Raw genomic sequence first — 25,213 nt, 5'->3', positions numbered from 1 at the left:
ACCAGGGTGTCTCCACCTTGCTGGGCAGCACAGCTACAAGAGAGGGAGCCTGCATTGCTTCCCTGTGCTCCCGGTACCCCAGGACGCATCGCACGGGAGCACTGCAAAAGCTCAGACCCAGGGATGATGGTGAGTGGGGGGCACCTGGCCATGCAGCCCTTCCCTCCCCACCAAAGCCCTTCACAACAACTGGAGCCAGCGAGTTGGGTTATAGAGAATACACTTTATTGCCACACATCCTGTCCAAAAGCCGGTCTGGCAGAGGCCGCCTGCTCCATGTGGAGGAGGCAGCAGCGAGGAGACAGCTCAGCGTCTGCCCCATGCTCAGGGCTTGTATCTTGGACTTCACAGTTACTTTACACAGCCTTAAAATTATAGACTTAAATGCCCTCTTAATAAAGCAGTAAAGCCAGATAGGTACTTGATAGAAACACTCAGATACAAGGTTTACTCCAACAAACATACGGCCTGTGCTGATACTGTTAAGCTCTGCAAATCCTATTATTGCATTTATATGACTTAATAGACCTTTACTGACCAAAGTCCACGTTCAAAATCTCTGCAAGCAGATAGCAGTGTAGCACTAGTACAGCTGTTTAATTGGCTCCTTCTCAGCGTGCCAGGGAGAGCAGGTTGCAAGCACAGGGAGATGCCACTTTTCCCTCAGCCCTGTCCCAGGAGTCTGTCCCACCTCCCCTTGCAGTCTCACCTAAAGGTGTCCTCCACTTAAGTGACTTCTCTCACTAAAGCTTTGGGATAGAACTGCTCCCAAATGGCTGCAGGATGTCTACAATTAATTTTACAAAATCATCTATTCACTCACCTTCACAGCCTCTCATGTATTTTTTACCATGTGGGCTTTTCAGATTTCGTAAATAAGTATAAGAGAGTTGCTGATGGCTTTTTTTTCCCAGGAAACTAAGCATTTATCTTAATAGTGTCTCAATCCCTGACACAAGCAAAACCAGGGGAAAGAAAAGGGTAAAATTCCACTAAACAGAACAATTTGTTCTGATTTCATTGCAATTTTGTAGCCAGGGGAGCTAAAAGGGTGTAATTCCACTAAATTGAACAATTAGTTCTGATTTCATGGAAATGTTGTACCTAAAAAGGAAAATTAAAAAACCAAAGGGATAAATTGTGGCTATCTTTATCCAAATTACAATCCAACAGTGCACCATAAAACCTGAAAGATTAGAACAGTCCAGACACAGAGCCACACTGTTAGCACTGTTACCCCAAAACTTTCCATCTCAGGTGCTATTAATTGCTCTGCAAAGAAGCACCCAGCAAGCAGCTCAGGTAGGACCACAGGATTTGGGACCTGTCCAGTTCCCCACAGCCTTGCAAGGCAAGAAGGAGCAAAGAGATGAGAGGAAAATAAAATGCAGCCATGGTTTATTTGGTAGAAAAATAAGCGAAATCTTCCAGAAAATCTATCCTGCAGCATAAAGACTACTTTGTGAAGCACAAGGAGACAGAAGTAAAGCCTTTCAGGAAAACTGAATGAAAGCACAGTTTTCAAATATAAATACAAATGTATAATATCCCCCAAAAAAAAGTCATAGGAAAAGCATCCATTCAGCTAGGCTAAATAACTCCCCTTCAGTGGGAAGCCTGTCCACTTCCCTCTAGAGGCCATGGCTCAGCTCCCACGCCCAGGTCCCCACTTGTTCGGCCATGGGACAAGTGAGGCCCTGGGTGCCTGCTTTGCTGAGAGCACCCAGGCACTGCAGGTGCTGGGGGATCTCTGTGTCAGGCATAGCAGCAACAAAGAGGTTGTGGGGCAGAGGGAATCCTCCTCAGCCTGCCCCATCCCCGCCCTGGGGCTGGCGGGTGGGTGGGTGTGTGGTTTGTGTGCGTCCATTGCCAGTGCCAGGCCGTGGGTCAGTCACCAGTGGGAAGAAATCCATCCTAACAAAGGCAAGGAGGAGGGGGGGACATGGAGAGGATGTAAGTGAGACCATCCATCCCAACCAGGGGCCGTTCCCTGGCGTCACCTGCCCTGCCCATCCCCAAGCATTGCCTTATCCCAGCAGCTCCAGAAACAAATTTAATTTCAAGGCTAGCACAAACCAGGAGAGAGTTGTTCTCTAAGTGCCTCTGTGCTCCAGCCACGGCTCTGACAGCTCTCCCAGGCTTTGCACCAGGAGCTGAATGCCCACCCTCCCACACAAAAGGATCTAGAATGGGGTGCAGCACCCTCGCTCTACTGACCCCCCTCACCCACCTCTGCAGGCCTGACTTAGGCCCGCTGCCGCCGCTGCTTCCTGGGTTTGCGCCTGGGACGCTGGGTCTGCCCCTTCTTGCTGTTCTTGTCATTCTTGGCCTTCTTGTCCAGGTCCTGCATCAACTTCTGGACAGCGCTGTCCATGGGAGAGGCACAGATTTTCCTTTTCCTCTTGGTGGTGAACCTGGGGGAGCAGCAGAAAGATTTTCTGGGGGGAAGAAGTGGGAGGACAGGGGAGGGTTTGTCTGAAGCCTCACTGTTCCAAGTGGTCCTGGCTGCCACAGGGTACTCACACAACAGCAGGAAGCAAACATCCCGACTCGGGTCCCTGGATGCGGTAGGATGTCACCACGCTGCTGGGGATGGCTTTCTGGCTGTGCTTCAGGCAGCAGTCCGAGGCTGAGCTTCCAATGCCTGTGAGCAAGGGCAGGATGTGGGATTTGGGATCATCAGTGGGTCAGGACACCTTCAGCACGGAAGGCCAGCTGACAGCACAGGGGTCCCTTGGTGTCGCGGGTCGGGGTGATCCTGGGCAGCACGTGGGGTTGGAACTTCTCAACCCCAGTGCCCAGCTACAGGTCAGACCTGCCTCCAGGAACACAAGACACCACATCCGAGAGTGGTGGAGGGGAAACTGAGGCAGGGATGAGCTCCTTGAAAAGCGACTGAACCTCATTCTCCTCCCGTTCTTTTCAGAGTGGGGTGCTGCTGCCCCACCAGCCACATGCCCACTGGCACACTCCCAGGCTGGGCAAGCACTGCAAGCCAATGCCACAGGCACACACAAACACACACACAGAGCTCTACACATGCACACCAATGCACCACCCTCACCACCCGGCACCCTGCACAGACCCCACTGACCCCACACACCCTGCCCCATCCCAGCAGCAGCTGGCAGGAGCTCCTTGCCCTCACCTTGAGCCTGGGTGATGAGGAGGGTGGCAGCCAGCAGCAGCAGCAGCAGCAGGAAGGGGCGGAGAGCCATGGTGCTGCCACGGGCGCTGAGCAGGACAAGGCTTGGGAGCAGGACAAGGCTTGGGAGCAGAACACGCACTGCTGCCTCGTGCTGAGGCTGCTCCTATTTATCTCTGGATTCCTTGCTTTCGTTTTCGGACAGCCTGGCAGGCAGCCGGCCAAGGGCTGGGCGATGCAGAAGTAGAGGGTGGGGGATTCCTGTAAGCTGCAAGCCCCCCTTCACAGACACGTCCTGTCTTGTTCCCAGCTGCCCATCACAGCATGGGGTGCCAGGTGGGGGACATGCTGGAGATACAGCTCCCATCACAGCAAGATGAGTTTGTGGGTTCCAGTTTCCTACACAGCCTCACAACCTGCCACTACCTGCTCTCAGAGGGTCGGGTGTCTATTCCCATGAAAGGGATACTGGAAGGTGGCCAAGCCTTCAAAGAAAGCAAGGAGTCAACCTGCTCTGTTCCCCCACTTTGTGATTTGCTTCTGAGCCAAACCACCAACACAAATAATAGGTGAGAAGTGGCTCAGGGCGAGCCCGTGCCCCTTCCCCCCAAGCCCCCATCCATATCTGGCTGCCTTGGGGACAGCCTCAACTGAACAGAGGTGAATACAGCTGTAGGGCCAGACTGCCAGACTGCAATGGGGCTGGGGAAAACAGCACAGCCTGTCATATTTTGCTGCTGATACCAAATTGTGGGGAGCTGAGGGTGAGTGGGGACCTTGACTAGCTGACGGAATGTGCTGACAAGGATGTGACAGCCCACAGCAGCATGACATGACCCTGTGCAGCTGGACATAGCTGGACAGATGGGGACTACGCAGAAGTGAACCCAGAGAGCTGAACAGGACCCCACAGGAAATTCCTGTGGTGACAAAAGCCGGTCAAAGAGATGGCCTTTATTACCAAACCAAGCCGTGAGCAACTATTGTGACACCAGTCCTGCTGTGGGGAGAGAACAGTCAGACATTTTTCAGACAATCACCAGAGCATGGTCTGGAAGAGACCAAAGATGGTGGTATCACAATTGCTTTGGGCAACCTGTTCTAGTGCTTGGTACGTCCCCAAATTGAAAAATTTCCCCTACCGTTTAGCTGGAATTTCCTGTGATGCATCTAGTGTAGCTTACTCTCACCCTGCTCCAGAGCCCCTCTGAGAAGAGATGATGTACCAGCATGACTCCAGCCTCCCTAGACAATCCCCACCAGCAAGAAGTCTCCCTTGCTATTCTTCAACACCCAGTGCTAACAGTGGCTCTTCACTCACCATGGCCTCCAGCTCCTTGGATAGCTCCAGTCCCAGTGCTCAAGCCAGCTGTGTCCTGGGAGCCCCAGTGGAATGGGCAGCCCTCATGAGGCTCAAACCTCTTTGAGAGCCTGAGAGCTGGATTTTCCATCAGTTCCTGATAATGACCCTGATAAATACTCGTCCAGGACAATGAGTAACCCTGGAGAGGAACAAAGCCTCAGCTGCTGCAGAAAGCAGAGCTGTGTAAGGTGCCCAAACTCTTGTTCCCCTCAGCAGGGAGAAGGCAATGCCGGAGTCATGGATCACCAGCAACTGCCAACAACTGGGCCAGGAGACCAGCATTCCTCTGGGACTGCCTGGGGCAGTGTGCCAAGGCTGCACTCCTGGGGCTTCCTCCATCACTCACGCATGGAGATCCCATTCAGGGGAGTGGGTACCCAAGTGTCCAGTACACAGACAGGGGGAGGCAGCTCTCCACACATTTGTGCAACACAGAGGGTGCTGTGGAGTCAGGCAGCAGAGCCTGGAGCAAGCAACAAGCATGGGACACGGGCAGTAGCAGGTTGTCTGCAGGTGCATCTCCCCAGCGTATTTGGCAGCATGGGGAATGAGTCCCTGGAGGCATCCTGTGTGCTGTCACCCCTCCCTCTAATCCCAAAGCAATGGTGGCATCAAGACAGGGCAGAAAAAGGAGAGTCAAGCTGGTACTCAGTGCCTTTCCAGTCCTTACCTCCCCAGACAGCAGTGTCTGGGTGCTCTCAGAGGAGCCCAGGAGAGCTCTGCAGTCCCAGCACAGAGCCCAGGCTCCTTCCTTGTCCAGTCTATGTCCCACTACGGCAGCAAGCTCCTGGAAAGTCCCTGGCTCTCTGAGTGTTTTGAAGACACCGCAGCAGCAACCTCTGGCCAGAGGCCAGCCCCAAACACGGTCTGAGCTGCTGAACAGGGGCAGGGCACGTGTTTTCCTTCCCAAAGGCATTAGTCTTTGGCAATTCCCTGTTGCTGTGGCTTGCACCTTTAACAAAACATCTGGATGAGCAGACTCTCTCTCTTTCCAGGGAAGGTGGTTGGAGAGGTCCCAGGAGGGAAAGCGGTACTTGGCAATTGCAGACCCATCTGCATGCTTGAGCAGCAGGGCCCCTTGGAAATCAGTCTGGGGATCCATCCCTGCCTCCCCTTCTGCCTCCCTTCCCTCAGAGCATCCCCCTTCACTCCTTCCTCTTGATGTGCCTTACTCTTTCACCTGTTCCCCCAGCCCCAGGAGAAAGAAGGGAGATTCTGACAGTGAGAGATGAGTGAGCATCCCTGTTTGCAGGGATGGCTGAACTTCTGGGATACAGAGGCACTGACAGGAGGGGAGAAGGAGTGAAGACAAGGCTTTCTAGGTGTCACACACCAGCAGCCTCCAGCAGCTGGCCAGGCACAATTTCTTGCATATAACCCATTCCTCATTCACCTGAACTCCTGCAGTCACCACCTTTTTCCATAGTTCATAAGTACACGGTGGAGGCAGACACAGGGAGGGATACACAGCCAGGCAGGATGGTGACACCTGCAAAGTGTCTCAGCCACAGAGAATCCTTCCCTGACCACAGGGTCTGTGTCTGACACTGTACAGAGCCAATGCAAAAGGCTCTGCATGATGATACCTCCAGCTACTCCGCAGCTGCTCAGGCAGCCCAGCTCCAGCCCTTTGCATCCCTGTGGTGGAGAAGTCTCCACTGTGCATGGAGAGGGGAGGGTGTCCTAGGCAAAGACTGTGGTGCCCCCACATACAGAGTGCACAGAAACAGGGGGACCATAGCAAAGGTCACTTCACTGCCTTGCTTGTGAACCTTTCCCAGGCAGTAAAACCACTGTGGCAGGTTGTAAGGGCTCTCTCAAGCCTCCATCCCAAATGCTTCCCAAGTTTGTACCTGCAACAGAGCTCCAGGGCCTGGAGTTCACCTGTGGATTACTTCCCTGGTATCTGGCATCACAGTTTTCCAGCATCTCAATCCATATTGTCAGGAAATCCTTTCTCCTGAGCACTCAGCCTTCTGCTCATCGACACCTGAGCCGACATCAGCCCTGGAGAAGCTTCCAGCTCTGTGCCACTGAATCAGACTGCAGGGTCTGCTTCCCAGGCAGCTCAGAGCTGGGAGCAGAGGTCCCTCAAACCGAAGGCATCAAGAGGGGCCAACCAATGGGACAGGGAATTTCCAAATCCTTGTGGATGCTGCCTCCAAGTTAGAGTCACTGCTGACAGGAACAGGGTCGCACAGCTTAGCTCAACCCGCTGACCAGCAAATTCCTTCCTGCAGAGGCCCTGATTCCCAGGACCCAGCACAGAGGTAGTTTGCAAAGCCCAGCGTGGAAAACCCCCGTGTCTAGGAAGGGGAGCAGGCTGCCAGGCACAAACGTATAGAAATGTCAAACAGCGCCGCGTTCCTTGGGATGCGGGGAAGAATTGCTGGAAGCCGGCGGCACACGAGCCGGGCAGGCTGCCTGCTGGCTGCTGCCCCATCCTGGCCTTCAGCAGGGCTAGTGGGGAGAGCAGGATAAGCACAACATGCTGAGAAGGACAAGGAAACAGCTCCTTGGGAGCACACGGCTGCTGAAGCCAGCTGGGCTGGGAGAGGGTCTTCAGCCTTGAAAAGCTTGCCCCCCACACACTCTTCTCTTCATTTCCCCAGATGGAAACTTGATTTCCCAGCCTGGTGTGGGTTAACCCTTCAGTTGCTATCATGACTGCATAGTGGCTCATGTTAAAGACAGGATACTGAAAATGTTCTGGGGCTAAATGAACAGGATGAGAGGGACCTGAGCAGATCCCGCACCCTGGAACAGTGCTCTCTTCCCACAGAATCCTCTTCAGGATGTGCAGTGCTGCACACAGTGCTTGTTCAGACCCAAAATCAAGGGACTGGGCAAGTTTTGTGTCCCCATGGAAAACACATGGTCAGCATTGCTCAGTTCTCAGCTCCCCTGATCAGGGCACTGTGGCTGTTGTGTGTACTATGCCACCAGAAAATATAGGGGAGATGTCTCAGAGCCTGTCCCTCTGTGGCCTGGTGGAGACATCCATGGGGTGGCCAAGAGCTGTGTCAGAAAGGAGACAATGCAGAGAGTGGGAGACACTTCAAGGAACAGAGGTTCAACTGTTGTTTGCACAATCCTCCAAAAACAGTGTCCCTCTCAGCAAGCCCTCATCCCTCCCACCAGCCACAGGTACAACCCTCTCTCTTCCATCAATACGGGAAGTACATCAATACTCCATCCAGAAATCCCACGGGCCCTCGTATGGAAGCGTAAAACTCAGTGGAAACTACTGGCGCCAACCCAGCCCAACTCTCTGAAAGTGGAGACGTAAGGAGTCATAAATCCTCTCGCAGCAAAGCGAGCAGCAGCTCCCAAAGCAGGGCACGGCGTGTGCCAGCCGAGATGGAGCTCTGGGCGCTGGGAGATGGGTGGGTTGGACAGGCACTGTCTGGGATGGGATGCACTTTGTGCAAAAGCATCGCTCTGGAGTGTGAATTCACAGAGACTTGAGAAGCTGCTGGGAAAAAAAGAGCTGTCTGAGTGTTTTTGGAGAGGAAATTGCTCCTTCTCTCTTGGGATGTTGGACTTTGACCCCCGGCAGAGCCTTGCTGCAGACGCCTGGCAGCCCACTCTGCCCCACGCTTCTGGCACGAGCTCACCTCCCTGGGAGCTTGAACCAGAGGAAACAGCAGCTGACACATCCAGTGAGCTCATCAGTGGGGCTGGCAGGGGGCTCTGTGCGTGGAGGAATCAAAGACAGCCAAAGGGAAACGAAGCATAACATGGAGAAGGCTCTGGAGTTTTGGCAGAAGACATTACAGCAATCCATAAACTAGGAATTATATATGCTTCAGCCAAGACTGGAAAACACCAGAGAGGGGTTCTGCTCCTCGTGGTGGCCCAGCCAGATACCCTAGCCAAGGAAGCAGCTGCCAAATGCCCAGGCAGCAGTAGAAAAAGAAAACAACGAAGAGAAAGCAAAGAGAAAGGAGATTAAGCCCCACAGCGGGAGGAGGTGTCAGGCACCAACACCAGGCAGAGACACACCATGTTGCTTGCCCATTTCACCAGCCATGAGCTTCAGGACTTGGCATCAAGGAGCATCATTGTCAGGAGGGCACCTGAATAGTTGTTGGCCAAGTTATTCCCAGCAGCCTGCATGGAAAGGAAACAGCTGCTGGAAAACAGGGAAGTGGATAGCGGGTCTCTGCAGGGGACAATTCTCTTCCTGCACAGATATAGTTAAAAGGTTAGAAAAAGTTACATACTCCAATCTTAATTAAAACTGGCCATGAAGAGAGATTCAGCGCAGTAAGGCAGAACAACAGAGCCTTCAGAACTTGGCAACAGCTGGCTCCACCACGAGGTTAACGCTAGAAGACATGAGGAGTGACTTGAGGCTCATTTTGGCACCAGCCAAACACGATTTACGCGGAGGGGGCACCCTGCACCACCCAGGAGACCTGCACCATGCAGAGCTCTCAGGCACACAGGGAGCAGGGACTGACCCAGGCACACCAAGGACTGGGGACACCATGGCCCAGTTACCTGGCCATCACCACATGGGCGTGCCCAAGAGGATGCCAAGGACACATGCCTAAACATGGGGAAAAACATTGTTTGGAGCTGGGACACTGCTCGAGGCCAGCCAGCACCTGTGGTTCAGAGGCAGCTTGTGAGGGGCCGGGAATAGTGCGAGGGGCTGGGAATTCCCTTTGGGAATGGGGATCAGGCAAGCATCTGTTTACAGCAAGGGAAGAGCTGCAGACCCAGGAGCTGTGACACCTCCTGGCAGCAGCTGCCTGACAAGGCTCCACAGATCCTACAACTGCAGCTCCAGAAAAGTCACCCAAACAGTTTGAGAGATTCTCTTTGGAGGTGTCTGGCTTGGGCAGCAGGTCAAAGGGCAGACATACCATCATACCCACTGACGGTATCCCAGTGCCTCGGCAGCAGGGCAGACCATGCTTGCTGCAAGATCTGCAGAGGGTTCATGGCTGCCAAACTGAGAATAAGTGCCCCATGTCCTCCAGAACTGGCTGACTGTGGTCACAGGCACAAAGCGGAAATTCCCCACCAAGAACACCATGAGGGCTGCAGCCCCAATTTCCAGCTGTGCAGGACTCTGCTCAAAGACTGAAGACCCCTGTGACAGTTGCCAGCACTGTAAAGCCCACATGGTGTCCTAAGGCAAAATTATAAAGGCAATAAAGAGGTTAGTGAGACCAGTTGGTACGGTTAGCATTTATCAGTAGACAGAGAGTGCATCCTCAGGACAGGCTGCCCAGAGAAGTTGTGGATGCCCCATCCCTGGCAGTGTTCTAGGCCAGGCTGGATGAGGCTCTGAGCAACCTGGTCTAGTGGAAAGTGTACCTGGCCATGTCAAAGGGGTTGGAATGAGAGGATCCTAAGGGCCTTATCCAACCCAAATTATTCTGTGATTGTATAATTCTATGCTGCTCTCTCCATTGCCTGCAGCTACATCCCATGGAACAGCAGATCCCTTACACAAGTACCACAGCCCCTGAAGCCCCTGACAATACCTCAGGACACAGAGGCAGATGTGGCCTATCCCATTCTCTTGGGTTTCACTCTCCATGCAGTAGGGAGATGCAGCCAGATCAAAATCTCCCCATGGGTTTTCAGACACAAACTGTTCTGCCTGTTCCCATCTCTTCCTGCTCTTAGGTTCAGGCTGAGTTGGGCAAAGCATGTCCCAGCAGCAACTGGGGACAAGGGAGAATGGTTTCAAATGGAAAGAGAGTAGGTTTGGGTAAGATACTAGAAAAAAACACCTTTACTGTGAGAATGGTGAGGCACTGACACGAGCTGACCAGAGAAGTTGTGAATGCCTCATCCCTGGAGGTGTTCAAGACCAGCTTGCATATGGTATGAGCAGCCTGGTCCAGTGGAAGTGGAAGGCCCATGGCAGGAGGGTTGGAATGAGATGGTCTTTAAAGACCCCTTCCAACCCAAGCCATTCTGTGATTCTATGAACTCACAGCCGTGGGGTAACACACCCTCCATCACAGCCCTGGGGTAACACAGCCTGAGCTTAAAATAGGCTGATGAGCTGTTGTGGGTTAACCCCAGTAAGCAGCTAAACATATGGCTCACTCACTCCCTGCCAAGTGGAGTGGAGGAGAGAATGAGCAGGATAGAAGTCAGGAAATTCATGGCTTGAGATAAAAGAAGATTTAATAGGTAAAGCAAAAGCTGCATTCACAAGAAAAACAATATAAGGAATTAATTCACTTCATCCCATCAGGAGGCAGGTGTTTACCACTTCCAGGAAAGCGTTCATCATGCTGATGAAGTAAATACTTCAAGTGTGGTGGCTGTTTGGAAAGACAATTGCTGTAACTCCAAAAACCCGCCCTTCCTCTTTCTTTCCCTCACATTTTATTGCTGACCACAACACCATTGGGGTACACCTTTGATCTGCTGGGGTCAGCTGCCCCAGCTGTGTCCACTCCCTACTCCTCATGCACTCCCAAATTATAAGAAAGGCATTGAGACTATGCAAACACTATTCAGTAATAACAAAAACATCCCTGTGTTATCAACACTGGTTTTGGTCACAAATGTAAAACACAGCAGCATATGAGCTATTGTGAAGAAAATTTATCCTTTCCAGGGCAAAACCAGTACTACACTCACCCCTTATTTATACCATTTCACTCATTTAGGTTATGTTCACGTCCCACACCACCCAATACCTCTTCATTAAACTGTCTCCTCTCCCCTTTCCCATCCTTTGATTTATAAACAGGCATCAATCCTTGGTCATCTGGGTAAAACATCTACAAAATGACCATTGAATTAACTCAGTCCATGACTTTGGGCTCCATCTGTCATGGTGGTCACTGGGGCAGGAGAGGGAGTGTGTTGGCTGAAGTTACTGGGCACCAAAGCCTGCTCAGATGGGGTCCCTGCTGCACTTGCAATGCTTCTTGTGAGGCTTGTCCTCTACTGGCTCAGGTGTTCTTGACACAGAAACTCCCACAACATGCAACTCAAATCCCAAGTTACCACCATGCAATTTCCACCCCTGATCTCTCAGGGCGTAACACTGTGATGAACCCCTCCCTTTGCTCCTGAGCTCATCCATGGGCCACAATCCCTTTAGGGGAGAGACTGCTGTGATGTGCAGATTTTTATGGCCCCAGGGGCTTTGAGGTGTTCCAGCATGGCCTTTTCCATGGCCACAGATGCTTCACTGAGAGCCTGCTGCACCATGGCCACAGACACCTTGGGGTGCACTACATCCACACTCCAGGGACTCCATCTACGGGTCACACTGGAGCTAGTGCCAGCCCAGTGCAGCAGCACGGAACAGCAGTGGTGCCATGGCCATCTGCCATTGGCATGGATGTCATCAGAATGTTCCCAGGCACAGCACAGAAAGGTGACAAGCTGCACAGCACTGCAGCAAACTGCTAAAGCAAAAATCAGCCACTGAGAAGCACTAGGGTCCAGTATATCTAAATCATCTATATCTATATCTATATCTATATCTATATCTATATCTATATCATCTATATCTATATCTATATCTAGTATATATATATGATACTCCTGTATCAGGTAAGCAAGCCCCATGGCAATTGCAGGAGCTCTGCCCACTGACAGCTATAACAATATAAATAACAATACAGATATAAATTCAGTCTAACACACCCCAATAAAATCTGTCATTATCTCAAACACTCTGAGCACCATGCTGGGTGCCAAAAAGGCCCTTATCCCAGACAAAACCAGTACATCTGCCATATGTCACAATGAATACCTTCCGTTAGTGCTTCACATTCCAACCCTGCCCATGATGCTGTGGAAGCCTCAAGTAAGCACAAACTGCAAGAGCCAACCTTCTTCTGCCACTGAGGTCAAGATACAACAGTCAGGGAGATTTAATTTGATAGACATGAAGGATGGGAGCAATGGTTAGGTTCAGCCTGTCTGACCACAGGCCAGGAGCTATCATCAACATGATCGATCAAGTCCATTCCTCTTCTGTAAGCACAGCCCAGAGAGCCCTGCTGTCCATCAGTATGTTCAGTATCAATAATTTCAGTGGCCAAAATAACCTGTATTTATAAAATGTGTGTCTGCCACAACCACTGGGGATTCACAAACACGGCATTGGAGCTGATGTGCCCTTCTGCACACGAGCATTGGTGGGGACTGCTGACATCACTCAGCTTTGGAGTCAACCTTTCAGGGAAAGAAAGGGATAAGGCATTGAAAAAGGGATGAGGAGGAACACAGCTGAAGGATGGGATGACATCCAGAAAGATCTGGACAAGCTCTAGAAGTGGACACATGGGAACATCATGAGGTTTAACAAGATCAAGTGCTGGTGCTGCACCTGGGTCAGATCAACCCCAGTATCAGCACAGGCTGGGCATGAACAGCCCCAGCCCAGCCCTGCCCAGAAGGACTTGGGGGTACTGTGGGTGAGAGGCTGGACATGCCCCAGCCATGGCACTCACAGCCCAGAGAGCCAAACGTGTCCTGGGCTGCATCCAGAGCCCCGTGGGCAGCAGGGCAGGGAGGGGATTCTGCCCCTCTGCTCTGCTCTGTGAGACCCACCTGGAGCACTGCATCCAGAGCTGGGGTCCCTGCAAAGGAGGGACAGGGACCTGCTGGAGCCAGCACAGAGGAAGCACAAAGGTGATCAGAGGGATGGAGCATCTCTCTTATGAGGAAAGAGCTGGGATTGTTCAATCTGCAAGAGAGAGCGCTCCAAAGAATTGTGGACTTCCAGTACCTGAAGGAAGCCTGCAAAGAAGATGGAGAGAGACAAGGGCATGTAGAGACAGAACAAGGGAGAGTGGATTCAAACTGAAAGAGAGTAAGTTTAGGTTAGATATTAGGAAGAGGGTGTCAAGGTGCTGGCACAGGTTGCCCAGAGAAGCTGTGGGTGCCCCATCCCTGGCCATTTCAAGGCCAGGTTGGATAGGGCTCTGAGAATCTTGGCAAGTGGAAGGTGTCCCGCCCGTGGGGGAGGGCTTATGGAGTGAGATGATCCTTAAGGTCCCTTCCAATCCAAACCATTCTATGATTCTGTGCTGCTGGCTCATATCCAAGCAAGAACCTCAGTTTATGGCACCAGGGAAGTTTTAACAGATGACTCTGATGGGGTAGGAGGCTGGTGTGCTGCCTTCACAGGCACTCAAACATGTCGATTTGCCCAATGACAATATTCATCAAGCCCATTTGCCATCTCAAAGCTGCAGGACCAGGCCAGAGAGCTATCAGCAGTTCTCCCTCACTCTGTTTGGGCCATGGCAAACAGTCTGCTCCCCACAGAAACTGTGATTATGAGCTCTCTCAGGGTGGAAACATCCAGTTTCTGTGACAAACAGTACACAGAAGAAGAAACATCAGGTACAACTTCCATCTAGTATCATAAGGAAATCCTACAAAGGGCAGCTAGGTCTCACAGCTTTCCCAGGGAAGGAGAGCTGGTGTCATTTGTGGAGATGGGAGAATATTTCTAAATCCCCAGGCAGCCCAAGGCTCCTCAGGTGGTGCCATCAGGTCAGAGCTCAGGATGAACCTGACACAAATGTCCATTGTACCCCTGTGCTCCCAAATCATAAGCAACTTCTCACTCCATGGGACAAAGCTGTCCTGGAAAGAGGATCTTACCTGGAAAACAGTGAGGAAGCTGGCATCTCTTCTGATGAAGAGCCCAAATCTTTCCTCTCTAAAACTGGAAAGATGGAAGAAAAATCTGCTTTGGCCTATCTGATACTTCCTACAGCCCAGAGCTGCTCTGTCCTGATGGACTGGTGTGTTCTGTCTGCGTCCTTGTCATGTGTCTCCAGAGCCTTGGCAGGCAGACACTGTCAGGAGGTCACCCAGCTTCTGGCCCTACAGCTCTTCCCTTGCTGTAAACAGCCACTCGTGTTATCCCCATCCCCAAAGGGAATTTCCATCCCCTCACACTGCTCCTGGACCATCACACACTGCCAGCAGCCACCCACCAAACTCCAGAGCTCAGCTTCTGGCTGGCTCAGTGCTTTCCCTGTGGGCTGGTGGGTGTCTCTTCTCTTCTGCCCCCCTTAGCAATCAGCTCAGTGTGACACACAGGGCTCTTTCCCCTTTGCTGAGGGTGATGGGGCTGATCTCAACACATCCAGAGCTCTGTGGCATGTTCCCAGTGGACAGAGGGACACCCCTGTGCATTCCAAGCTGGTCTCCCTCTGGTGGCCCAGCTGATGGGTGGCTCTGAACAAGCCCAAGGGGCCCTGCACTCTGCACTGAAGGTCCAGCTCCACATCCTAGGAACTAGGGTCCCTTTCCTGCCTCCCCCATGGGTCTTGCCCCAACACCTTGGTTGCAGAACAGACCCTACAAGTTGCAGGAGTCTGGAGGAGCTCGAGGTTGCCAAGATGAGATTCAGACCAGATTATGCCCCATGTATCCCACCAGTAACTGATTGTGGTTGTAATCAGGACGGGAATTTTGTACTCCTCGAAAGATCACAAGGGCCATGGCCCTAATTCCCATCTGCACAGGGCTCTGTTCCAGTGCTGAAGGTCTCTGTGAGAGTTGCCAGCATTGCAAAACAGCCTCCCTGGAGGGAGAGCGGGAAGATGCACACACTAGCAGGAGAGGACTGTGTGCCACTGCAGTGTCTGAAGCTGTGGGGATGTTCCCGCTCTCTCTGAATTCACCCTGTGCTCCCACTTCTGGAAGCAGGAGTGTTGAGGAGTCCTGCAAGCCCAGAGCCTGTTCCTCTGCTGGATTTCATGCCATCTGCCCTGAGTAAGGACATTTGCACTAAAATCCTGGGAAACCAAACTTATCTTCCCTCATCACCACACAATGTAGTGTCCCTTCATGATACAACAGCCAAAGCTTTGTGACCAGAGAAGGAAACTCAGTGTTGGAGAGAAAATCCAAAGCAGAAGAGGCAAGGAGAAGAGTTCAGAATATCTCCTGCTGCTTCTAGATGGGCATGGACAGACGGCATGGTTATCTCTGATGCTGGCAGTGTTGTGGGATTTAGAGCTCCAGGAGCTTAAACCCTACACAGAAACCCCTCTCCCTCCCCCCTAATCATCTCATGCCCCCAGAATCATGAAATGGCCCCACATGCTTTTTTGACAGCAGAATTTCCTTTGGAGCACTACCTGTGTTTCACCTTCCAAACAGCAGCACTCTGGCAGTGCCACATCTGCCCTTGCTAGAGAGGTGACAGCACTAAGGAGAAGGAAATGAGGATGCAATCCCCAGCACAGCCACATCCCAGCCTGACAGGACACCCTGAACACACCTGGCATGAGACACTCCCTGCTGCTGCAGAAGTTGTGTGACCACCTCAGCTGCCTCACCCTGTTTCAGAACAGTACCAGCACATGTAAAGATTGGTCAGATTTGGGGAGCAGGATTTGGAGAACAAATGCAAAGGTGCTTGAAAACACAAGACACTTCACTTTCAAAAGAGGGAGGCTGGTACAGAGTGATGTCCAACCTCACACCTCTGCCTGTCTCCAGCTTCTCATGAACAAACTCTGTTCAGGGGTCCCCAACAGGACCCCAACATGCCATCATCAAACCCATGAAACTGAACCAATCTCCTCCCAGTCTCTCAAGAAGTGCCTTTTCACCTTCCATCCCCATTATATTAGCTTCTCTCTGCCTGGGATAATAGATCTTCCTGGAAATTAATGAAATTTCCAATTGCCCAAATATCACAGGGAACTAAAAAATGAAGTATTTCTTAGGAATAATGAGCCTGAGTCGAGTGTCCAGCTGAGATCGCACACAGCCGCTCTGGCAACAGCTCTTCAAAGATAAGGGTAATGCTCCAAGCATCCAAGCAGCTCTTGGAGGTCAAGCTGTTCTCCCTTCCCACTTGATGTTATCTGCCTTTGGATCTGCTGGGTCACACAGAGACTTGCAGAAAAAAACTCATGTCTTATTTAAAAAGTTTTGATTTCCAGAGACAGCTTGGGTGAGGCACTTGCCTCACCAGACACGTGCAACATCTTTCTAGTCACCCCTGTACCCCTGTCAAATACTGGCATAACATTTTCTTCTAAATCTTCTGGAAATTCCCGCTGTTCTGAGACTTGGCTGTTGCCTGTCCTCATCATGTTTTGCTGAAATAGACATTGCATGTATGCCAAAGAAAGTGATGTGGGACATTAGAAGAGCTTTTCTCAGGTGAGTGCAGGCTGTCTCTGACACTGTACCCCCAAATCTCCCTTTAAGGGCCTCCCTGAAATATTTTGCTGGGTTCATCCACCTCCACCACAGTCCCTGGACTGTGGGACACTCCAGAGTGCTGGCTTAGGCTTGTTAAAAAGACATGGCTACAGAAGGCTGCAGCTTCTGGACCTGCAGCCCAGGCCCATCCCAAGCCCACTGGGGAATCTGCAGCATCCCTTGTGGGTCTCTGTGAAGGCAGCAACACCTCCTGCCCCAAAGCAATCACAGTGGTCTGTGATCTGTACTGTGCAGGGCTAAGACTGAGCAGCCCAATGGTGTCCTCCAGCTTTAGATAGCAACTTTTTTAAGCAGAAGCCCAGACAAACAAGAAACAAGGGGAGATGTGGTACCCACACATTCTTCTGTCCTCACTTCCCAGGCAGGGCTCTCTTGCCTCTCCATGGATGCCAGAGGTGGGCAAACACACTACCTGCTCCCTTCTGCTCCAAGGGTGCCCCCATAAAGAGCTGTCCTTCCAGTCCCTCGGCATTAAACTCTGCAATTTCTGGGAAGCTTTGGATCTCACATATGTTTGTCCCACTTACCCGGCTTGCCAGCTGCCCAGCTGTTCCTTTCCATTTGAGCTAATCACAGAGATTAAGGCAAAGACCCAGCCTGAAAGGTTTGCAAACACTTCCAGCCTGTTTCTGCAAGCAGCTTTTGCAGTCACACCCGGGCACAAAAGCACTAAACACTGGGCTAATAAACACTGTGGCATCTGTGAACGGAATTCCCAGGCAAGTTAGCCACCAGCCTGGGGGCACTGCAAACCATAGGGTGAGCAGGCATACCCATACTCAAAGGGGAAGAAAAGGGAGACAGCAAGGCTGGGGAAAAGGTGCCCAGAGCTGTCAGAATGGATTCATGTCCATAATAAATCTCACCAGAAGCCCCAGTGTCCTGTGTCTGCCCAGGAACTCAGCCTGGCTGTCCCCTTCATCCTCCCGAGCACATTAACACACTCACCCCTCAGGAAGGGGGCAGCCCACCAGCCTCCAGGGCTCAGTGCAGCTGAGCAGGGCAGAGAGGAGCCTCCATCCCAGTCCTTAGAGACAGATTCCCCTGTGCTTGTGCCTGGAGGCAGTAGATGCTGCCTGGAGCTGTTCATTATTCGATCAGCAGCCTTCTTCAAACCCTTGTGGCCCAGACCCCAAACCAACACCATAGAAAAGCAATCCTGCATCTGTCCAGCTGTGTGCTGCAGCTTCTGCAGCCTCCCCCTGAGTCAAAGCCTCTGTCCCTGTCAAAGAAAACAGGCTGTCCTCTCTCTCAACAAGCTTGAGGGTTCACTGTGGACCCCCAGAATATCTGTATGTTTGCCACTCCCTAAAGCAAGCAGCTTACAGCTGGACTCTCTGTGAATGCATGGAGAAAGAAGGGACTGCAGTCATCTGGGGCTCCTGATGGACTGCAGTATAGCATGAACAGTAGAGAAACATGACCCCTGAGTCCTGAGGAACAAGGGTGAGCTGGGGAGGAAAGAGAAGGTAGGTGCACCTATAAGAGGGGCTTGTGGTTGAAATGTGATGTTTTCCCCCAGCGTGGTGCAGAAGATCCCCCAGAATTGCTGGTTTTGGGGTGAGAGAGACATTTCTTTGGGCAGTTTGCCTGTAAGAGCATGACACTGGGAGAAAATGCTCTGCCCTGATGCCCACGTGCTTTGGGGGCACAGAGTGGCTGATGTACCGACACCAGAGCAGGGGCAGAGCTCACAACCCATTTCCTGCCAGTGCAGGGAACCGAACAAGCCTGACAAGCTCCAGGCGTGTCGAGGGGGGAGGTCTGTCCTTCTCTCCTTCCTGTCCCTGCCACCAGCCCCCTCACTCTCCCCAAGGCCAGCACAACACAAGGCTGGGGGAATTTACATTTGGCCTTGATGCAGCCATGCCAGGACCTCCCCTGCCTGCCCGTGGGTAGCTGTGAAGGCCGGCAACAGGCAGCGCTTGTGCTGCTGCCACACACGAAGCTCGGGCGGATTTTGGCAGGGCACAAGGTGACCAGAGATCTCAATGACCCAGATGCAAGGACCCCGAGTGCCCCATCTGTCCCAGATACAGAAGATCCCATCCCCTCCCCAGCTTGTCCAGCTGTTCCCAGTGTGATGTCTTCCAGGCATGAGAACCCAAAGTTTTGCCGGTAATACAAACAGAACAACTTGGACTCAAAACATGGTCAGTTCAACCAGAAACATAGATCAGATTTAGAGGGGAGATTTTGAGACAAACAGCTTAATTAATTAAACTGAGGAACACTATCAGAGGAAAAAACATTAACAGTCCTTGCAATTGTTTTTTTCTGGTTTTCTTGTTTTCTTTTTTTTTTTTTTTTTTTTTTTTTTTTTTTTTTTTCCCAATAAGAATGTTCCTGAAAGGGACAATTAATGGGTAAAAGTTGAAAAACATGGGTTTTCCAGTCAGGAAAGCCACCAGAGGAGCACTGAGGACCCCAAAATGGCCAGGGGACACTGGGAACACACAGTACTGATGAATGCTCTCTCTCTGAGCCATGGAAAGACAGATGACAGCTTCTTGCTAGTTGGGAGGACAAAATCATCCCAGACAATCACAGGGACAGGATCACATAGAGTAGCTTTTCAGGTTCCTATCTGTCCATGGATGAGGGGTGAGCAAGAATAAAAGTAGACAGAGGAGAGCACACAGACGTGACTTCCCAACTTTGTGACTTTTGTGACTCTTGGGAAGGGACAAACTTCTGTTTGTCCCTTTTCTCTGCTGGTTTCTCCATAGCTGCAGCCCCTGGTGTCCCAGCCAAGAAACCAGGGGTCACCTGTAGCTTCAGAAGACTCTCTTGCATTGGCTCCTCCTGTTTTATTGCTGCAGAGTGGCGGTGCTGCCCTGAAGTGATGCTCAGGATGCAATGGCTCCACTGTAACATCCCTGCATGAGCTGGCAGATTGTCTGCATGCTCTGGCCTCTGAGCCAGCCCAGCTAATGCCCAGCTAAGTGCATGGGGGCGAGCAGAGCCAGGGACCATCCTCGAGGGATGGAGGAATGCAGCCACTCCATCCAGGGATGAGAGAGCTCGGCCCAAGGCTCTCCCTGCCAGCTGGCCACGGTGCCTGGTGGCTTTGTTGTGCACATTTAATCACCTCATCCAGACACGGCAGTTCCTCCATTAATCAGTGATGAACACGGGTCCCACCAGATGCTGAGACAGCCCAGACATCTTCCCTGCCCTGTGCACCCTACCATTCCTGATTTACAGCCTCCTTCCTCTGAGGCGTGGGCGTGACCTCATGCCCCGTTCTATTCCTGATGCAGACGTCAGCATCCCACTGCTTTTTCCCCTAGAAGGTAGTTCTGGCTGCCAGCACCCGAGCAAGTCAGCCCCCAGCCCTGCTCGGACCCCCAGCCCCACATCACTCTCAGAGCCTTGTCCCACAGCCCTCTGCATGAGGCCAAAGCATTTGCAAGTGCTTTCCAAGCAGCTCTATTAATTTCCCCTCTCCCATCTCCTTTGGAGCTGGCAGAAAAGTGTGCTGGATGAGTCTGAATCCAGCAGAATATGATGGAAATTGGCTTTATTTCTTATCCAACTTGTCTGACTCCTTATGCTGTTTGGTCCTGCTTTTCTCCACCAGCTCCAAGAGTCTTGTGCTGCAATTAGGTCCTTGCCAAGGCCAATTCTCCTCCAGTCTCAGACCAGGCACCAGGGACTGGTGGTAGAGCAGGCCTGAGGCAGAGCAGGCTGTCCTCCCAACAAGTATCCAGCTTTCCCCTACCCCTCCTTCAGGCTTGTGCTGCACAGGACCACTTTCAGTCACTGACCTCCCCAGTCTCCTTCCACACCTTCACAGACTGACAAATCCGCCTCAGGAACTCACAGAACAAAGTCTCAAATCCACCCTTCCACACCAAACGGGGCAGCAGTGGGATCGGGGAATCACAGAATCACTTTGCTTGGACCAGGTTGCACATCTGCATCTTGACATCCTCTAAGGCTGGAGATCCTTCCAGCTCTCCAGGCCCCTCCTCAAGCCCATGACTGTGCCCATGGGGGTAATTTTCCTGCACTACAAGTTAGATCACTCTCTCTCATGCCCCTCACTGTGCACCTCCATTAAACACTTGGCTCCATCTTCTCAATAATCCACCCACAGATGTTGGGGAGCTACTCTTGGGTCTCCCCCAAAACATCCCTTCTCACAGGTGGACATGCCCAGCTTCTCTTTAGGGCAGGAGTTCCAGGCCAAGCCATTTTAGTGGCTTCTGCTGAACTCACTCCAGTTTATCAACGTTTCTCCTGTACTGAGGGGGTTGGAACCTGAACACATTACCCAGATGTGGCTCCATGAGAGGTCAGCAAAGGAGAGCAATCACTTCCTGAGATCAGCACAAAAGAGTTGAGCCCTTCTCCTTTTAGCTGCTCAGTGGTGTTGCCAAAACTATTGCTCTGGCAGCCTTGAAATGACGGTCAGCTTTTGTGTGTTCAAAGAAGCTGTGAGTGATGCCCAGCACAGCTGCAGCTCCATATTTCTATGTTGCCCAAAAATTCACAGGGAAAAGCAGGGAGGAGGTCTTTTGCAGACAACAGTTTCAGAAAAGAACCAGGTTTCCTGCCTCTTTGGATGTCTAATGGAATGGAGCAGCTGCCGGCTGCATTCTCCTCAGTCTCAAAAATCCTCCAGCCTGAGGGAGCCATCAGATGAGCTCCTCACAGCCCCAGGTCTCACTGGTGGCTGTGAAGATTCCCAGTCTTTGCAATGTTCTAGCTTCTTGCTTGTCTCCTTGTGCCTGCAGATTTCATGTACAATCATTTAATACTCATTTCCCATCACGCTGAACGTCATCAGGTCCAGAGCTGGTCCTGGAGGAATACCCTGGCAGGTGTCACTTCCTCACAGATGGCTTCTGGTGCCTACTGTCCTGCTTCTCCTCAGCTCAGGGCAACCTGGTGTCTCCAAACATTCACAGGAACTCCCACCTCCACTGCATTTTCTAGGGTACATGGAATACCTTTCATAGCACAGGATATTACCAGAAATGGCTGCAAAAAGCTGTGGAATTGACAAAATAAGTTGTGAGTTGTTCTGGAGATCTGTTTTGTGAGGCAGGTTGGCAAGAAGCAGCAACTACACACCATTAGGATGTTTTCTTTGTAGGGGACAAAACTGCAGACTCATGGTCCAAAGGGCTACAGAAAAGATAAGCCCCATTAAAATCCATGCACATCAAAAAGAGATGCTGTCTCCCAGCAGCAAGACACAGGGTGTCCCCATGCCAAGGGAGAAACCATCTCTCTCCACAAGCTTCTCATCACAAGGATGGAGGAGGCAGAAGTGGAGAGCTAGACAAAGGAGGCTCCTTCCCATGGGATGTGTTCCTATCACCCTTTAAAACATCATGTGGGAATTGCATTTCTTTTGCTTTACTCTGCTCATGCTTTTCCCAGGAAGAGGAAGCAGCCAGTCTTCTTTCAAGATGCTGGTAGTACGAGCAGTGTCATCCCTGTGGTCCTGACTCACATGAAGGATGTTCTGTGCTTCAGGGAATGTGGATGCCTGAGCAGAGAGAAATCCAGCAGAGGTCTGTCAGCCCCAGCACCTCCTGGGAGCACCAGGGAAATTCCAGTTGTAAAAGAAATAAAGACTATTGCAGCGAAGATCCCTCAGCCCATTTTACAGGGCTCTTGGGGACAATTTATGCAGTCAGCTACTTTTGAAATATTTGCCCTTGGTGTATGTCTTATAGCATCCCCTATAGGCCCTGATAAACTGGAAAATATTTCACAGTCCTCCTTACTTCTTCCCAAACACGGAATACAGACATTGTTTTCCTTTCTGCATCTTGCCTAACAGCACTTTCTTTTGAGAAATACATTTAGAAGACAAGTATGTGTTTCTGCAGTACCTCCTCATCATCATCATTGCTGTGGTCAGCCATGCATATTTCCCAGAAGCATTCACAGTTTTATACTTCTCAGCTTCCCATTTTCATCTGCTCATGCCAACTAGCTCCTGTCTGGCAGGTGCTCCCCCTTTTTTGCTGAGCACATTGACTAATCCATGCACCAGCACAGTCATGACCCACACCCACAGTTCCAGTCCCTCCAGTCCAGTGCCACCTACACTGTCCAGGCTCAAGGGGCTTTGCAGCCATGCAGAGATCCCAGGGAGCAGCTCTGCAGGAGCTTCTCTCCCTGGGTCAGGTCAGTGCTGCTCAGTCTTGGGGGAGTGAGGCTCAGCTGCGCTCCATGGGAGTGGCCAGGCAGGGGGAAGGAAAATTTTGGAGTAGTGAGGGCAGAGTTGCCTGGTGCCCCAGGCTGAGGCAGCAGCCCCACTGCAGACAGAGGAAGCACTGCCATGATAATCACCAGGCACTGGGTGGGCAAGGGAAGCAGCCCAGGGCATGAGTCAGCCTCGCAGGGATGCTGACGTGCCACCTGCTCTGGCTTAGCCAGGCACACAGGGGCCAGTCACCACCTGCAGGAATTTGGGCAGCAGCCAGCACAGCCTCTCCATGAACCACTGCACTGCTCCAGAAAGGTTCACACCTTCAGGTCCAGCATTTTTCCTGCTCTGTGCTCACTGCTTGTCTCCTGGCTCAGCTCCAGATATGGGAGGACAACAGGCACAGCAGCGTGAGGCTGGCTCCTGTCCTCAGCTCTGCATGAGCATGGTGTGGTGGGATTGGTCTGATGGTCATCTTCCTTGGGAAACATCAAAACTGGTCCTGCTGCAGGTTCTGCTGCCTTGCAGGCTGCCCTGAGAGGGGCTGGGAGGACCAGAGAGAAACCAGGAGACCCCAGGCAAATTCTCCATCCAGGAGAAGTATCTCAAATGCAGTGTCTCCCAGTGATAGTCACAGCTCTTCCACTGCCTGGCTTGCAGCCCCAAATCTCTCAGTCCTGAAGGGCTTGGGGGCAGTCAGGACCTGCAGGCAGCTGGTTATGCCTGGAGAGCCCAGCCAGCATCTATGTGTCACTGCCAGCAGGCTGGGAGGGAAAAGTGCAGGTCGTGGGCACTCACAGAAAGGCCATCAGCCTTCTCTGGCAGGATCAAAGCTCATCCTCTTGCCAGCTCTGCCACCACTCCTGCTGCCTTATTGGCCAGGCTGGAAACGACTGGGGGCTGCCCATGGACAAAATGAGAGTGCACAGGGACTCTTCCCAGTGCCAAGGCAGACCCCATCTGGGTGAAAGAAGCTCTCACACACAATGCTCCCCAGCACTGGCTCCTGGCATTGTCACACACAGAGCAGCATGGGCCCTCCCAGGCAGGGGTCTTGCCTCCCCACACCCCCACAGAAGCAGCAGCCCCTCCTCCACAAATTGTGGCAGGGAACCTGCCAGCCATAGCAGATGGCACCTCTTCCCTTGCTAATGAGCCGGCAGGATTTAATTCCTACCTCCCATTAGCACTCATTAGAGTGTCACTTGGCCATTCTTCTGTGTCTATCACATCTCTGCGGCTTCGGCTTCAAGATGTTAATTTAGGGCCACCTCTGCGGTGGCCAGCATCCTCCCAGCCACTCTCAGAATTTGCTGTCTCACTATGCCCCAAGTGGTGAGGTGTGAGTCTTAACAGATCCTGTTAAGACTTAAGTGGGTCTTAAGAGGGGGCAGGAGCAGATCAGCACACTGACACCCATGGAATAGATGGACAGATATGGTCTTAACCTGCAGACCAGGTCTGGACTCAGGGCTTTCCCATGGTGTCCCCACCCTCCCTGAAACCCCACAGCCTCACTGAGGGCACAGTCTCAGGAATATGCAGCCAGACCTACCACAAATTGTTAGGGGACAGAAGTAGGTTACTTTCTGCCACGCATAGAAATGATGTGATGCATATTCATCAGTTATGTGCAAAGATTACAACAGTCGCATAAATTGCAGGTTTAGGGATCATCAGCTGCACTCCATGACTTTTTCAGGGCTTCCTCCCCTGAAAAAGAGGTGGAAATTGGAGTCATCTCATGAAAAATAAAGGTCAGAGCTTTAAGTGATGCCTTAGAAAAGTACTGTTTACTGTACATGTTGTGCATCCCTCAGGTGAACAATTCAATGATCATGAGCCTCATCTCATATTTAAAATTATATTTATCAGCTATAATGACTGTCAATACATTTTTATTCTCAAAAATCATTTTACCGAACTATTCACAGACACGATGGAAACAAATTGAATTTGAAGCCCGGCCTCACAGGATCGATGCTAAGCAGGTCGCTGCATCTGTTTACAAAGGGAAAATATTCTTTCATGCAGCTGCCTTTGAGCATAGTAAAGCCCAGGGAGCTTAAAAGCTTTGAAAAGTGGAGCGGATTTGGAGATTGATGCTCTGCAATCACCCATGAAGGCAGGAGCTTGGGGCAAAGCTGTCCCAGGGTATCCACTACTGCCCTCGATTCCCTGTTGAATGAGGCTTGCCATCTCCAGAGCCACTTGTCACAAGCCTGCCCATGCCACTGGCTTGAAAGTCTGCCCCAGCCACTTGTCACCAGCCCACCCATGTCACCCTTTCTCTAGTGTGTGCCTCCTTGCCAGCCTTGCCTCGTGATGCTGG

The 25,213-nt window shown here is 51.7% G+C and overlaps 1 protein-coding gene across 1 annotated transcript; it reads right to left on the bottom strand.

Annotated features, from left to right (window-relative positions):
• Window positions 1-203: 203 nt before the first annotated feature.
• On the bottom strand, window positions 204-3,312 carry CCL21 (C-C motif chemokine ligand 21). The gene is made up of 4 exons (XM_056514154.1): window positions 3,149-3,312; window positions 2,524-2,644; window positions 2,231-2,414; window positions 204-1,914 (listed from the first exon to the last, which is right to left on the bottom strand). The coding sequence occupies exons 1-3, from the start codon at window positions 3,216-3,218 to the stop codon at window positions 2,246-2,248; spliced, it is 360 nt and encodes a 119-aa protein (XP_056370129.1). The 5' UTR covers window positions 3,219-3,312; the 3' UTR covers window positions 204-1,914; window positions 2,231-2,245.
• Between the last annotated feature and the right edge of the window lie 21,901 nt (window positions 3,313-25,213).

Source organism: Oenanthe melanoleuca, chromosome Z (assembly GCF_029582105.1).
Source record: "Oenanthe melanoleuca isolate GR-GAL-2019-014 chromosome Z, OMel1.0, whole genome shotgun sequence".
Lineage (NCBI taxonomy): Eukaryota > Metazoa > Chordata > Aves > Passeriformes > Muscicapidae > Oenanthe > Oenanthe melanoleuca.
This window is presented reverse-complemented; position numbering and strand designations above follow the sequence as displayed.

Coding starts and splice junctions, on each gene's coding strand:
- CCL21 (XM_056514154.1), bottom strand. CDS start 3,218: ATGGCTCTCCGCCCCTTCCTGCTGCTGCTGCTGCTGCTGGCTGCCACC. Junction 2,645..3,148: donor CCTCATCACCCAGGCTCAAG/GTGAGGGCAAGG, acceptor CCTTGCTCACAG/GCATTGGAAGCTCAGCCTCG. Junction 2,415..2,523: donor TGTTTGCTTCCTGCTGTTGT/GTGAGTACCCTG, acceptor CTGCTCCCCCAG/GTTCACCACCAAGAGGAAAA.